General features: G+C 39.0%; 1 protein-coding gene across 1 annotated transcript; it reads right to left on the reverse strand.

The window, feature by feature from the left end:
• Positions 1 to 13772: 13772 nt before the first annotated feature.
• On the reverse strand, positions 13773 to 15446 carry LOC118558496. Its single transcript, XM_036129033.1, has 3 exons — positions 15272 to 15446; positions 14924 to 15041; positions 13773 to 14763 (listed from the first exon to the last, which is right to left on the reverse strand). The coding sequence occupies exons 1-3, from the start codon at positions 15361 to 15363 to the stop codon at positions 14293 to 14295; spliced, it is 681 nt and encodes a 226-aa protein (XP_035984926.1). The 5' UTR covers positions 15364 to 15446; the 3' UTR covers positions 13773 to 14292.
• Between the last annotated feature and the right edge of the window lie 427 nt (positions 15447 to 15873).

The raw sequence follows: 15873 nt of genomic DNA on the forward strand, positions 1-15873 counted from the left end.
AAAAGCTTTCTATAAATGTTAAACTTCTTTCTTGGAGGTTTTCAGTCCTACATAAGAATGATAACTTGTTCAGGGTGTACCCTAGCTTTGGCATGTTGGCAGCTGGGGTAGACCAATTAGAGTATTAGGTCATTTCAAGTAAAGCTGTTCAAGTCCAAGTCAAGTCACAAGTCCTTTTTTATTAAAGTCCAGGTGAAGTCACAGATATTTCTAACACAACCAAGTCAAGTCTCAAATCATCAAATCTGTGACTTGAGTCTGACTCGAACTGGGTAATCAAGTCAAAGTCCACACCTTTGGTGACACCTGGGTCTGTGATGGAAGCTGTTTAACTGAGAAAGTAAGAAGTGAATGGTGTCAGAGAGGAGTACTAACTAATCTGATTCCCAACAACAATGGATTTCAGACTTTGTGAATCAATTTAATTGACATAAAAATGACATGTGAATATTTAAAAAAAGTCAGATGATTGGGTTTTGAAGTTACCTTTAAGATTTGTTTTATTAACTTTTGCAGGGTTTCTGCGGGGCATTAAAAGTCATTAAAAGTCATTAAATGAATTTTTTAAAAATTAAGGCATTAATTAGCATTAAACATCATTACATGTGATTATTGGTGGCATTATTTTTTTCTAACAAAATACGGTCATAAAAACAGTTTTGTCAGACATATTATCAGATATAACTGATTCCGCGTGTTTGCGCTGAACTGCTTCCGGTTGATCGTAAAGCCGTTTGTTTTTACAATGTTTGGAAAAGAAGCTCGAGGCGGAGAAAGTGCAAATGCAAATTTCAACAAAAGTGGATGGAAAACGAGGAATTCGGGACATGGCTGCAGCCTGTCAACGGTAAGGATGAGGAAGGATTTTGCCGTGTTTGTAAAAAAAAATAAGCTGCACAATTGGTGTCAATGCTTCACGATCTCACATGAAGTCAGACAGTGTAGTCCAGGGTGTATGCGGGTATACAGCGCATAACCACTTATTTTTCAGTATTGCGTATACCCACTTCTGGAGCGATATTTGTGTCTTTTGTTTGAGCGCGCAGTGAGACAGGTATTCGGCGTTTAAACATCACGTGTGCGCTCTGATAAACTCTTCTTAGTCCACTATGTTCGCTCGCGCTCGGCTCCGTGTCTGCCGTGATCTGCTACATCCACGCTCAACACAAGCTGTGCGCTCGCTCGGCTGTTTTTCCCATAGACACAATATAGGGTAGTTCACGCGTGACGTCAGCGCTACATCTGGGTCCCGCGGATAGGCAAAAGCAGAACTGTTCCCGTCTACTATCATTACAAAATGGGTGATTTAGAGCATACTTTTAGTTCGTTTGTTTTTGGAATCTAAACAATGCCTACGACTTGTTGTGCTCCCGGTTGCACAGAGAGGCGTTCCAGATTGTTGGATGTACGTTTCTGTCGTTTACCGAAGGAGGAAGGACGAAGAAAGAAATGGATATTTTCAATGAAAAGAGCGCAGGCAGACACTCCCAATGAACTGGGGGAGCTATCATACTACAACAAAATTTGCAGTCTACACTTCATCTCCGGTAAATACAACTTAATTCTGCTCTAGTCATTGTTCTACTTAAATGGCGGCGGAGGGGAGGTGGCGATCGCTACACGGGCCGCTTCTCCGGCCCGTGTAGCGATCGCCACCTCCCCTCCGTCCTTTCAGGGGCACTAGTACTTCTGTGTTTACGCTGCAATGTCGCCGACGACCCCACCCATTTTAACAAGACAAAAACACCAAAATAATCCGTAGTAAACAATATCTTTTTTTAACCTACCGGGCGGATCTTCCTCTTTGCTGAGACGCGGTCCGTGTCCGACGCCGCTTTGTGCTGTTACACAAACGTGTGTGAACATCCATCCATTTTCTGACCCTCTTAATCCCTCATGGCGTCGCGGGGGTTGCTGGAGCCTTTTTCCCGATATAAAATAATTGTAGCCGTCCAGTGGTTTCAGGGGCTTTCGTGCTCTCTGTCTGTACTGGCCTGCGTGTTTATAAGGCAGCTGTATGTCGCGGTACGGAGCACTTGGCCAGCATTTCACAGACTCGCTCCGTCCCTTCAGGCTTTTGCTGTGTGGATCTGGCAATCTGATACCATCAACCATCAACTTACTCTTAAAACGATCTTGTAGTACGTTATCTAAAGAAGAAAAATACATGGAGAACTCGTCAGTTTCTCTGTTTGCGTCCCCATTGTGTTCGCCTTTTGCCTACCAGTCCAGCGCGCATGCGCGAAAAACCCACATGAAAACAATAACAACGAACTACCCTATATAATGTCTATGGTTTCTCTGTTCGCTCGTTTGTGCACTGACGACTTCAAAAACTGTCCGCCTCACCAGCCAATCACAGACAGGGTTCTTTCCAACCAATCAGAGTAGGGCTTGCAAATACTGCATTCAGATCAATTAAATGAAAATGCTGCAGCTTTTGGCAGAAATTACTAAACATAACGGTGGGATTGAAAAAAAACAACAACCAATAAACAGTCTAATATTTTTGCCTAAAATATTTAGTTTAAAATAATTCCTTGAGTTACTAAGTTAGGTGTGAAAAATCTTTTTGTCTCTTTTCTTTCCAGCTTCTGGGATTTAGATGCAAAAGTTTCTTGTGATCATAATCATCATCATTATTTAAAGAGCACTTTAACAGGAGGTAAAACAAAATAACATCTAATAAAATGACTTGGGTAAAGACTCAACAGATTAAAACAATAAGAAATAATAATAATAATAATAATAATAATAACAACAATAATAATAATAGTAAGCTGTTCAAATCCTTAAAAACAAACAGAAGTTCTTTAAACTGAACTCTAAGAAAAACAGGCAACCAGTGAAGGGAGGCCAGGATCGGATAATGTGCATTATTTTATGTTTTTTCATTAAAAGGTGTGCAGCAGCATTTGAACCAGCTGCAGAAATTTGAGTGAGGACTGATCGATTCAGAGATAAAGAGAATTACACTAATCCAGCCATGAAGAAATGAAGGCTTAAAGTAGTGTTTCCATATTTTTGCCTTGAAAGAATAAGTTTTACCTTTGCTTTGTTCCTTACATGATAAAAATGATTTAACTGAGGTCCCTTTTTGACTGTCAAGTTTCAAATCACCATCCATTTTAAAATCGAGGGGCTAAACATTCATTGTCAGAGTGTCTAAATCAACAGGATCAACAGTTCTTTGGGTGTTTCAACTGGTATATTTGACACTTCATGATTTGCAAAGACAAAGTGATTTGAGTTTTGATGTTCTCCTCATTAACTTTATCTCTTTCTATAGATTCTCTTTCTCATTCAATTTAGGACTTTCCATATGCCTTATCATCTAGGTCTATATTAAAAAACCTACAGTAAAGTAATGAAATGTTGATTATGGATGTAGTGTAGGAATTCCTTCTATGTAATATAAACGGCCATCTTTTTATCTTTTTACTTTCTAGTCCAATGTAAATTTGCTTTGGAGGGTGGGCATTAAGTTATAAGCTTATTGCTTCTGCCAATACACACTTTTTCAGACTGTTTTAATTTATGTTATATGTACATATACTGTCTTGATTATATACTTGTGTGTCTGAAATAAATAAATAAATAAACTATAAATTATAGATCTGGTCAGCTGGACTCTCAATGCAATTGATAAAATTTTCACAATGAGAAGACTGGGTGAAGGAGAGCCCCTGTGCCTGATGGGAGATGTGCAGCTGGACACACGGTGGGAGGAGGATCGTGTGTCTGTCCATTTTGTATGTTGAGGATGTTGAAAATGTGTTTAAAATTGTATTTATGATAACAGCATTTCTGCTTTTTTGGGCTGGCGCTTACCTGGAGTATCAAGAAAATAGGCCAAAACGTTGGCATCTGTTTTGGCCTATTTCAACACTATTTCCGCTACCAGAACTCAGACTGAAATGCTGTGTAAGCAGAACTGCTGGCAAGCTGCTGTTTGTGAACTTGCTGGCAGGATGGGAACGATCTTGGAGAAAGCTAAAAGCTGGACCCTGGCAGAATTAACACAATTTTGGCTTTTTGGAATCAAGAGTCTGCCTGCCCAAAACGAATGCTATTATCCAAACTGGCAGCCCTGCAATCTTAATTTCTCCTGGATGTTATGTAAACAAGACATCCTGTGACATCTGACATCTGTGACCTTGAACAGAGTGCACTGGACTGCCTAATAACATTCCATCACTATCAAAAACTATGGATACAAATGCTACCTGGGACAGTTCACACACACACACACACACACACACCACCTCTACTGTGCTTTCTTCCCATACTCTGCAGCTTTCTGTTTTAGCTATAGTATCAGAAACGTTAGATCACATACCTCAAGCTGTAGGTTTGTTTGAATTTTTACTGATGAAGTTCGTTTCAGTGAAGCTTTATCCTGAATAGAAACAATTCTGTGATTTTAGCTGTGTTTTAGAAAGGTCAGATCAGAAACCTTAGCTTTGAGGAATGTATGAATAGATACTGTTGTAGATACTTCCTGTAAACTGCAAAAGAAAACTGGAAATAATTGTGACCAAATCAAGTACAGGCTTTGGGTACCAACACAACAATAAGCCCAGTAGAGTATAGACAGCAGTATAGCCTGCAAACATGTGACTGTAGACACAATGAAGGTTTACCACTGAGGGTTTATATAAATTCCCAAACACCAGTGGATTTTCATACAAGAACTGAGAGAAGACCAACTAAACAAGGACCAGAGATGCTAGTGGTCAACGTTCAATGAAGGTCCAGTTACCAAGCAAATACCAGCAAGGTGTCATAGTTTGAGTTCCTGCCTTAGTTTTAATTTCTGTTTTTAGGTTCTTGTTTTCTATTTTAGCTTGTGTCCTGTTTCAGTCTTGGTTTGAGTTCCATCTTAGGTTGGGTCTTGTCATTTATTTTGTGTTTCAGATTGGTTCTTGAGCAGTTTTTTAGTTTAACCTGTTTTCACATGTCAGTAGTTCAGTTCCACCTCCAGCCACTTCCCTGATCAGCTCCTCCTAGTCTAATTAGTTTGATTCCGTTCACCTGCTCACTCCCCTACTTATGCCTGCCTCTGTTCCTTGCACTCTGCCCGATCATTGTGTGTGTTTTTCCCTGCCTGGGGTAAGTCAGATCCTGCCAGTTTTTATGTTTTTCCTGTCTGCCTGAAACCCTACCTGATTCTGTTAGTTTTTGCCTTAATTATTTGACCTGTTCTGCTCACTTTGTTTTATTTATTAGACCAGCCTGACTTCTGTCCAGTTTATTTTAGGTTGTTGGCTGTGGACTGTTTGAGTTTTTTGTCTAAAGATCATGTCGGCAAGTCATGATTTGGGTTTTTGTTTGTTTTGCCTTTGGACTTTTCTTCAGTCTGTCACCTCTCAGCCATCAGCCTCTATCCTGTAAGCTCTGCCCCAGCCAATTAGCCCACATCAACTCCACATGCTGACAGTATTTAGATTCTACTCAGCTCACATGTTCACCAGTCTACATATACCTGCCTCAGCCAACTCATCCCCGCCAGAACGTCACCTCACTTTGTTTCTCATGTTGTAGTGCACTGTGTGATGTACCCTGCTCTACCATATCATGTGTGCTCAGCTAGCGGGACTCTATAGTTGCGTTGTCTGCGTGCTGCAGCCCTGATGGTTTACCGTGAGTCCCAGCTGTTTGCTCTGCCGGTACTGGTGGCTATGTGGTCTACACCACCTGTTCTGGTCTCCTGCTCATCCCTGCCTGCCTGCACCTTCAGCCAAGGTTCATCTGCCACGTCTGGTTCTGCTTGTCTGCCTCACCCACCACCACCCATCCTCACAATAAACCTTTTAAACGTATCTCTGTGTCTGGCTGAATATCGGGTTCACCAGCAGAAAAGATTACATAGCATGGCTCAGTTTGTAGTTCTCTTTCTGCAGAGAGTCCTCCCTCTAACTCCAATCACCAGAGCTCAGCTCTACACCCTAATCCCTGCGTGAAAATCAGGGATTAGGGTGTGGATGAGGAAAATACATTTAAAATAGATAAACACATGACTGTTCCTTGTGAATGAGGCTTCACTGATATTATCTGCTGTAAAACTTCCAGCCCTGTACAACACCTTCTCACAGCAGTGAGTTATGTAAATAAATGAAGATAACCAAAGTTATATTTGCATTAAATTTTTAACCAACTTTTTAAACATGTAGACATGGGTCTAAATACAACACTAATAGTGTTACAAATGCTGAGCTCTCCAGCTGTGAAAGTGTCAAAATGTAGGTGTTGGGGCACAGAAAAAATGTTTTGGATGAAGTTTGGGAAATTTCAATTAATTTTTTTCTTTCTTGTTAAGGGAATACAGAGTTTCTGTTCAGTGAACTGGAATTTTTATGTGAAAGGTGTGTAAAAACCCTAAACTCAGGTACCTAACTCAAAGTACAATTTGTATAACACATTTTCACAGACAGAATGTTACAAAGTGCTTCACCACAGTCTTGGTATTTGAAAAAGAAAATGGTGACAAATGAAATGGTGGCTTTACAGTTGTATTTTAAGAAAGTAACAAAGCCCACAACTTTTCCGCATTATTCAGATCACTGTTTTCTACATGATCAATGACAACTTTACTGGACCTGAGAGAGAGGAGGCCTCTGTTTCAGTCCTCTCTTTTTCATTATGCTGTAAGTTTAGTTTCTTTACACAAGGGTTAGCTGTTTGCATTTATTTGGCTTAATTAAACATTTGAGCAAAATGTTGCATTATACATATAACCTGATTTTAGTATTTTAATCAATTTAATCTTAGTTTTTAAAATAATGCTATGAAGTTCAATTGTCAAAATTGTTTCACAAGGGTTATTTAGTCTAATTGTTGTGAATTGAACCCAATATCCAAGCCAGAATATGCTGTTGCATTTTGATAGTTGTACTGTAAAAATAGGAGATAGTGACATGAAGAACAGGCAGATGATTGCAGCCCAGGCAGGTGATGACTAGACCAGCTGTTGAAGACTTGTAACAGAAGACAGATGGCAGGCAGTTCTGGTAATGGCAGGGCAGACCTGTAATGGCTGAAGACAGGAGATAATTGTGACGAGTTGACCAAGGTGAAGATGCCAAAGAATGGCTGAACAGAATGTAGGCGGAGCAGTCCAAAAGAGTCTAGGCAAAAATACAATATTCAGAACCAGTCCAGGTTATGACCAGATATGGCATCTGAAGAGGCCCCAGAGCGGAAAGAGTGAGTGCAGGATCCAGTAGGTACTCACAAGAAGCAAGCCGCACACACAATCAGTAGAAAGCAACTAGTGAAGGAAGGGCAAGCACGGGTCCACAGAAAAATGCTGGCTGAGGGACAGGATAATGGGGAGAACTCATTCAGGCAGTGAGAAGTGACGATCTGGCAGGGAATGACTGTGGGAAGCAGGATAAAATGGGAGCAGAAACAGGTGCAGGGATTAAGGCCTAATATGCAGCTGCAGGTGAAGCTGATTGGGGTGAACTGAATTAGTGACTGGTAAGGGTGGAGCATGGAGTTCAATATGGTCAGTCCAAAAACATAAACAATAACCCAAATCGTGACACTAATGAAGTCTAAGGAAACCCAGCAGATTGCGTTGAGTCACTAACTTTGCAACAATCCCTCCTCTGGAACAAGCATGTAGAAACAGTTTACAGTTCTTTGAATGAAGTAATTTGTAGCAATCCCTCATACTGAGCAATCATATGGTGACGGTAGAGAGAAAAACTTCCCTTTAACAGGAGGAAACCTCAAACAGTACCAGGCCCAGTGTGAGCAGCCATCTGCCATGACCACCCGAGGGTCCAGGAAGGCAGGGCCTACACACAAAAAGATCATAGATCCAGGAGTGCTTTATGTGCTGCACTCACAAAAGTGAGAATACACCTCAAATTTTTAAAATTTCTTACTTAATATTTTTCATGGAACAACACTGAATCTATGACATTTTGATACGATCTAAAGTCATTGTTATACTGCTTTTATAGGACTTTCATAAATTTGCTGTTGTCTCAAAATATTTCAATACCCAGCCATTAATTTCTAAACCACTTACAGCAGAAGTGAATAAACCCTTAAGTGAAAATGTCCAAAAGGGCACGTGATTTTGTAATTCACTGTGGGATGCAGTCACCATTTTACGGGGTAATGACTTTTGTTTGCCTTGCTGATTAGGATGCCATGTTGTGAGAGACAGAGATGCAAAGTGCTTGAAAAATAGACAGTTCTACAGAGAGAGGTGATGGACTGTAAGACAAGCTAGACACTGTTCTCAAGGTTCGCTATGTTGAAAGAATCTCTAGGATTGGTGAGAATAATCCCTGTGAGCATAATATCTGGACAAAAAATTTACAAGACATGCAGCTACCACCAACTTCCTTTCTCAGAAGCTGAGCTTGCTTTCTATGTCATCAACAGAGTTAGACTTTATACCAGCGATGAATTCAGAAATCTTACGTCTTTAAGAGCTCATTGAAAAAGCCACTTTTGTTGGGTCCAGGTTCTCCAAAGAGATAAAACTCGTCATTGCAGAGGTACATAAACAACACACCTTCACCTCACTGTGCTCCTCCTCTGCTCCGGTGTCTGCACGGATAAATTTGTTTAAAATTATTTTAAGCTTGGCATCCACTCTACATTTACATTGTAAATATTTAAATGATTATCTAGTAATTTATTTATGAAGCAGAGAATTTTTACAAAGGATCTTCTTTACTCCTACTTTGTTTGCTACCTTTAGCTGGCTAGGCTAGTGCTAGCAGCCTGCTAATAGCTCAGTGTAACACAGCATAACAAGCTTTGAGACACACACCTGTAATAATGAAATATCACCATCTCCTTTACGCCAATTTTTATGTTTTGTTCTTCTGGCAGCTTGGAAACTTGCTCCTCTGCTTGCTTGAATTTTCTGCTTTCAACTTTTTATCTCTCAGTCAACACTACAGAAACGTTGGACCAATCTATGTGATTCTCAAAGATTTACTTATTTTATAATTTTTGGTTATTTATTTTTTTATTTTTCCTGTATTGAGTCAGAGAAAAAGACCAGCTGATGTCAGCTAATCAGCACAGGATGCCTCCCTTCAACACAAATTAATTTTCAATTTCATTTACATGGAGGCAATTCACAACACGTGTCATCTCAAGGCACTTTACAAAGACAAATTCAATGGAATCATACAGACATGTTGGTCAAAATGGTTTGTATCGAAGGAAACCCGAATCTTGACAAGGAGCATTCCCTCCTCCTGAAAGAGCGTAGAGCCACAGTGGACAGTCGTCTGCATTGTTGATGGCTTTGCAGCAATCCCTCATACTGAGCAAGCATGAAGCGACAGTGGAGAGGAACCTGACAAATGCAGAAAATCTCAAGGCCCTTGAGTGCAAACGTTTCAGGTGGATGAAGCTTCACCTTTTCACAGCAGGGAGTTATGTAAATAAATGAAGGCAGCCAAACTTATATTTACATTAAACTTTTCACCAACTCTTCAAACATGTGGACATGGGACTACTAATAATATTAAAAATGTTGAGCTCTCCAGCTGTGAAAGTGTTGAAATGTAGGTGTTTAGTGAAAGAAAATGTTTATGGTGAAGTTTGGAGAATTATTTTTTGTCTTTCTTGTTAAGGGAATGCAGAGTTCCTGTTAAGTAAACTAGAGTTTTTATGTGAAAGGTGTGTAGAAACCCTGAACTCAGATACCTAACTTAAAGCAAGTAAAATTTAATCATATAACACATTTAAAAGACAGGATGTCACAAAGTGCTCCATAACAGTTTTGGTATTTGAGAACGAAATCAGTAACAGATGAAATTATGGCTTTACATTTGTATTTTCAGAAAGTCACAAAGCCAACAACTTTTCCACATTATTCAGATCACTGTTTTCTACCTGGTAAATGACAACTTTACTGGACCTGAGAGAGAGGAGGCCTCTGTTTCAGTCCTCTCTTTTTCTTTATGCTGTAAATTTAGTATTTTTTTTTTTTTTACACAGGCTAGATGTTTGCATCATTTGTTTGCATTTATTTGACCTAATTAAGCATTCAAGCAAAGTGTGGCATTGTACATGTAACCTGAGTCATGGAGTGGAGTCATTTAATGTTTTTGTTATGTTTATAGTGTAAACTGGTAGATATAAAAATTACATTAAACCACATTTTGAGGGGCAGTGAAACAAAACCCCTTTCCTGTGCAAGACATCCTAAGGTTAAATGCTATTCCCATTTTTCACATTGTGAACCGCCTGCATGGCCAGGAATAAGATTAACCTGTGAATCTACTGTAGACAAAATATTGAGATGCAATTAGAGGGTAAAAAAGGAGCAAAAGAAAGTAATACCAGAATCAGTGATCAGTTAGCTGTGCATCCAGTGTGTTAAATACTACAGTTTACTTCCTGCATTTATTATTGCTTAATATCAGATGATTTTATTTTATTATGATTCCTATTTTACAGGTGAACATATGGTCATTCAAGTTTAAACTCCACCATGAAAATCTTCCACACCCAGGACTATAAATAGAAAATAGGAGGGAGTGGATGAGAGGAAGTCTCTGGGAGTATAAATGCTACTGGTCTCTAGTGTCTCAGTTTTAGTGCAGAGAAATTTAATCGTTCAACATGTTGCTCTCTCTGCTGCTGCTGCTGCTGATGGTGGTCAGAGGTACAAAAGCCTCTCATTATCATGGCACTGTGATGACCTACTACCCAAAGGAAACTTCAGATGGATCAGTTTCTGTAAGTACTGATTATTTGAAAATTACTTCTTTTAAATTTTAATCACAACTGATTGTTCTTAAAAATCTACAGGTGATCCTTCGCTTTAAGTTTAACTACAATACCTGCCTAGTTGGTTCATTTTCTTGCTCTGGAAACTGTGGTAATGAAAGTGTGATTCTTTCAAACGCCAACATTGAGCAAGTCTCTGGTTCTTGGTGTCAGAGTGAAAAAATCACATCTCGGTCTCTTCGCAACAACTCTCCATTTCAGCTTGTGTGAGTCCACATTAAAATGTTTTAAAAACTATTTGGCTAGTTAAGTGTGTGAAGAGATATTGGTAATTAAGATGCTTAATTTGCTAACTTAAACATCAAGCCATACTTCAATGACTTATTGAGACAAAAAAACTATAATTACATAAGTGATCTACAACTTTAAAATCTCCTGAACATCCATTACAGGTTTTATGGTAGTGGCTGGTTAGGCAATAAAAATGGCATTGGATCCGGGAAAGCTGTGGCAGACGTTGATTTGAGGATCCGGTCCGACACCGACAAACCAAACTCATCACCACAGACCACCATCTTTCCAGTCCTGAGGTAATTCTGCAATCAATTTGATCACATGTTTGCATTCATACTATTAGAAAATTATCTAAACATATAATTTGTGTAATTTAAATAGATATAATCAATTTCACTACAATAATCAAATTTAAATAGAAGACTTTTTCCGAAATGGAGTTAGTCTAACTCCTGGTATTATTTTTAAGTACCAGGTTTGCCAAAATTATGTAACTTGACTTCAAATTACCTATATGTTATGATTTTCTGATTTTTATTTTTCTGCAGGACTTATGGCATTGATTTAGTACAACATTAAATAACTTTGAATCAACCTAAATATGTCCACTATAAGCCTGTGAATTAAGTTTTTTTTTTTTTAAAGCAAGCTTTACTAATCAGGCTAAGGTTTTGAACAAAAGACCTTGTTTCTGCAAGGCAACAGGGATTAATATTAATTTTATGAATAATATTTTATTATCAACAATTACTTCAGCAAAGGAGAATAAATGCACCAGTTTAATGACAAACGTATGATAAAACTGGAGGTTTGCTCAGCGGTAAACAAGAAGAGTAATACATCTTTGATATGATGACAACAAATAAATACAGCCATGTTCTATGATAATTAATTTCTGTATATTTTTACTTCCTCAGAGTTCCTTCAAACTGTAGTAGAAATCTTAACCTGCTGGCCTTTGACCCCGATGGAGATGAGGTTAAATGCAGATATGCTAACTCCTTGACTGAATGTTATTCACCCTGCACACCTCCACCTGTTCTCAGCCTGTCCTCTGTAAGTAACATACACTAATCTCATGTTAGACACATCCATAGTTTATATGATAGTTAAAAACTACATACAGTGGCGTTGTAGAGGCACAATCAAATAAGCTGCATTATTTGTCTATTTGGATTGGATTGTAAAATACAACTTTTAAATATATAAGAAAATATCCTTAAGAAATATATTGTTTAGTGTTGGTTTTATTTCAAATGACAGACTTGTTGCGTTACAATTTGGGAAAGATACCCACATGTTGGTGTGAGAGTATGAGGGTATTTCCAGAAAGCTTGCCGATTTTAGGAACCACTTTTAGTTCAGTCTTGAGATGTGGTAAGCGTTGGGAGGAGGATTGTGTTTCCAACTCCTCAGTGTTTACAGTTTGGTCCTCCAAAGAGATTACGTCAGCAGTCTCGTCATGATTCAGTTGACCAAGTACTCCACTCACACCAATCAATAGCCTCTAATGACCCAGGACAGCGGTGGATGGGTCATTGATTTACATCTGCCTGAGAATGTGCCCAGGAAGATGGGCCTCCAAAACAGCAGCACTACAACTGCAGGTTGCTCAAGTGCGAGCCACCAGAACTGACATGATTGACACAGACTCCTGGAAAGGTGTGGAAACGTTTTCAGACAGAATTGAGCAAAAATCCCATTGCCTCTGAGTTAAGCCTGTTGACTGTTTGAATGGACAATTAAAATAACTGAGCAATTATTCATTTTCTTATTTATGTTTTTTGCCATAAATGTTTCCTGGTTAGGTAAAACATGGACTCTTCTCAAGTGTCACACCTCAAGTCAAGAAATATATTGAAGTTATTATAGATTATCTTTAAATGGTTGATTGGGATTTTTTGGAACTGAAGTTTGGGGAATAAATTAATACATTTTAAATTAATGTAATCCTTTGAACCCAAGAAGCTAATAGCAAATCAGAGATACACAGTTTGCTTTAGCTGACTTAAGCAATTGGAAACTTAAAGTAAAAACTTTCATATGAAGGGTATGCAGCGCTGTGTTTACTGAGATTAACTGTCAACAACAAGGATATTGTACTCCAGTCCTCCGAGGCTGCTGTCCTGAAACTCTGGATGTGTCCTAAGTACAATACACTTGATGTAATGCTGGTGAACCTGATATTCAGCCAGACACAGGGTAAAGTTCCTTTTGTTTTTGTTTATTGCAGGTCTAGAACATGTTTTCAAATTGTGGTGTTTGCAGAGAGTACATTTGACATTATCCTGTAAATTTACAGTACAAACGAACAGTTTTTACCAGAAAACTGTTTAAACAGGTTCTTTTTTGCTTGAATTAGCCATATCTCTTAATGGGGAGCAGCTATGCAGGGTCTAGAATAAAAGTATAGATGCTAAAGATTAAAATACTCAAAGTATAAAATAAATAACTACAACTTGCATGCAAATGGTTACTGATTTGCAAATCTATGTTTAAGGAGCAATGCTAAAGAAAATGTTAATTAAAATGCTTTTAAGTAAAGTACAAAGGTGCTCACAAAGTGCTCTACAGGTTACCACGGTAAAATATAACCAGTAACCAAAACCATTTATTTACACCACCCCACCAAATCCGAGGATACACTTAATTTTCTAACAAGCTCCCAGTGATATGATAGTGTTCTACAGCAGAGGGAATCATTGCTGATATTACAGTATTTCTGAGTTGCTAAAACACATTTTTTGAAAATTTCTCTCGCTTTCCCAAAACCGTAAACACAAATCACCAAACTTAAGCTACACTGTCAAAACCTTTGACTTGTCTTGCTATATCAAACAATTGCTTCAGAACTACGTTATCTTTACCCAAAACCAAACACTGTTTTCAGATATCACACACATCCAGCTAATGCATAAACACTACGCAGCAGTCATTACACACTACAGAGATAAATGCAAAACACTGCACTCAAAGCAGAGCAGGGGAAAAATTTAATTTATTATGAAATACTTGCACAATCCTGCACACAAATATAGTCACAAACAAAATATGCAGCAGATCGATAGCAATGTCTTGGAATCATTCTGCCTCAGCATCATGCCTCTGGGCATGGTCAGGCCACAGGACCTCATCAACGTCACAGGCAATCCTGTCCCTTGCTAAACAACGGGGAAAGAACCTTTAGCATGACGAATCCAACCTTGAATCGATTCCACTCCAATGTTGTCACATGCTGCATCCATTGACTGAAGGAGATTTTCCTGTGCATAAGGATTTCTGTCATAGACCTTCCACCTCCATACAGAAAAAAAAATCTTCAATGGGATTAAGGAAGGGCGAGTATGGTGGGAGGCACACATTTATAAAACGTGGGTTATTTTCAAACCACTCAGGTATTCTAGGACCACGGTGAAAGTTCACATTGTCCCAGATTACCACGTACATGGGATGCTCTGCCTGCTCATCACCTCTCTCTTCACGTCTCAGTAATGCTTCCTGTAGAGCATACAGAAACGTTATAAGATGGGCAGTGTTGTAAGGTCCTAAAGTCACATGGTGGTGAATAACCCCGTAGCTGCTGATGGCAGCACATATGGTCACGTTGCCACCACGCTGCCCTGGCAACTCTACAATGGCTCGTTGACCAATAATGTTGCGGCCTCTCCTTCTCCTCTTGGTGAGATTGAAGCCAGCTTCATCCAAGAAGATGCACTCATGAGGCTTCTCCATGTAATCCAGTTGAAACATTCTCTATAATAATGAAAACAAGTTCATTTTTGATATAACGTAAATGACATAGCATTCCAGGCTTCATGACTCTGTATACATGTGCTGCATTACATTCAACACAGTAAAGATGTACAGTAACTCAATAGTGCTGTATAATCTCTGGACATTACGTATTACTTACTTGTACATATTGATATCGTAGCTCTTTTACCTTCTCAGAATTTCTCTCAAATGGTACTCTGTAGGCTTGTTTGAGACTTATCAGGTTGCGTTTTAGGACACCTCTCCGTCTTTCAATTCTAGCAAATAAAACATCTTGTTAGAATTGTACAGACAGACCTAATGCAATGTAACCAAATATGTAAAATACATAAAATATATATTTTTATGTAATACTATTATTAGTTTTACTGTAATACTGCTAGAAAAGGGCCAATTTTTAGAGATGTTACAGTAATTTACTGAGACATTCCACAACTGTACATACTGTACTGTAAGTTTGAGGGACCACAAATGATAGTACACTTACCGGTTGTGTTCTCTGAATGTCCTGATAATGGAGGCCACAGAGAACCTGCTTATATTTGGTTGAACACGTAGTCCTGCTTCCCTCATACTCATTCCATGAACCAGAACATGGTGTATGATTGTTGCTCTAATTTCATTGGAAATGATGGCTCTTGTTTTTCCTCCTCCTCCTCCTCCTCCTCCTCCATCTCTTCTTCCTCCTGCTCCTCCTCCTCCTCCATCTCTTCTTCCTCCTGCTCCTCCTCCTCCTCCATCTCTTCTTCCTCCTGCTCCTCCTCTGTCTCTTCCTCTTCCTTCTCGTCCATGTCCACTTCTACTTCCACCTTCTCTCCTGCCCTCCATTGTGAAAATCATACATGCCATTTGGATTTGACATGGCTTTATATCCCCATTACTGATTGGGTGCAACACATTACTGATTTGAAACAGGTGTGTTAAATTTTGAGTGCTTGTGTGTTACCGATGACAACAGTGTGATACTTGTATTTTACTTTTGGGGCTGTGTTGTGCCATTCTGAGTTGAAGTGCACCAAAATGCTACATGTGCTTTTTGAATGACAATGTGTTTACAGTTTTGCACAAAGAGCAATTCCCATTTGCTAG

Source organism: Fundulus heteroclitus, unplaced genomic scaffold, assembly GCF_011125445.2.
Source record: "Fundulus heteroclitus isolate FHET01 unplaced genomic scaffold, MU-UCD_Fhet_4.1 scaffold_130, whole genome shotgun sequence".
NCBI classification, from domain to species: domain Eukaryota; kingdom Metazoa; phylum Chordata; class Actinopteri; order Cyprinodontiformes; family Fundulidae; genus Fundulus; species Fundulus heteroclitus.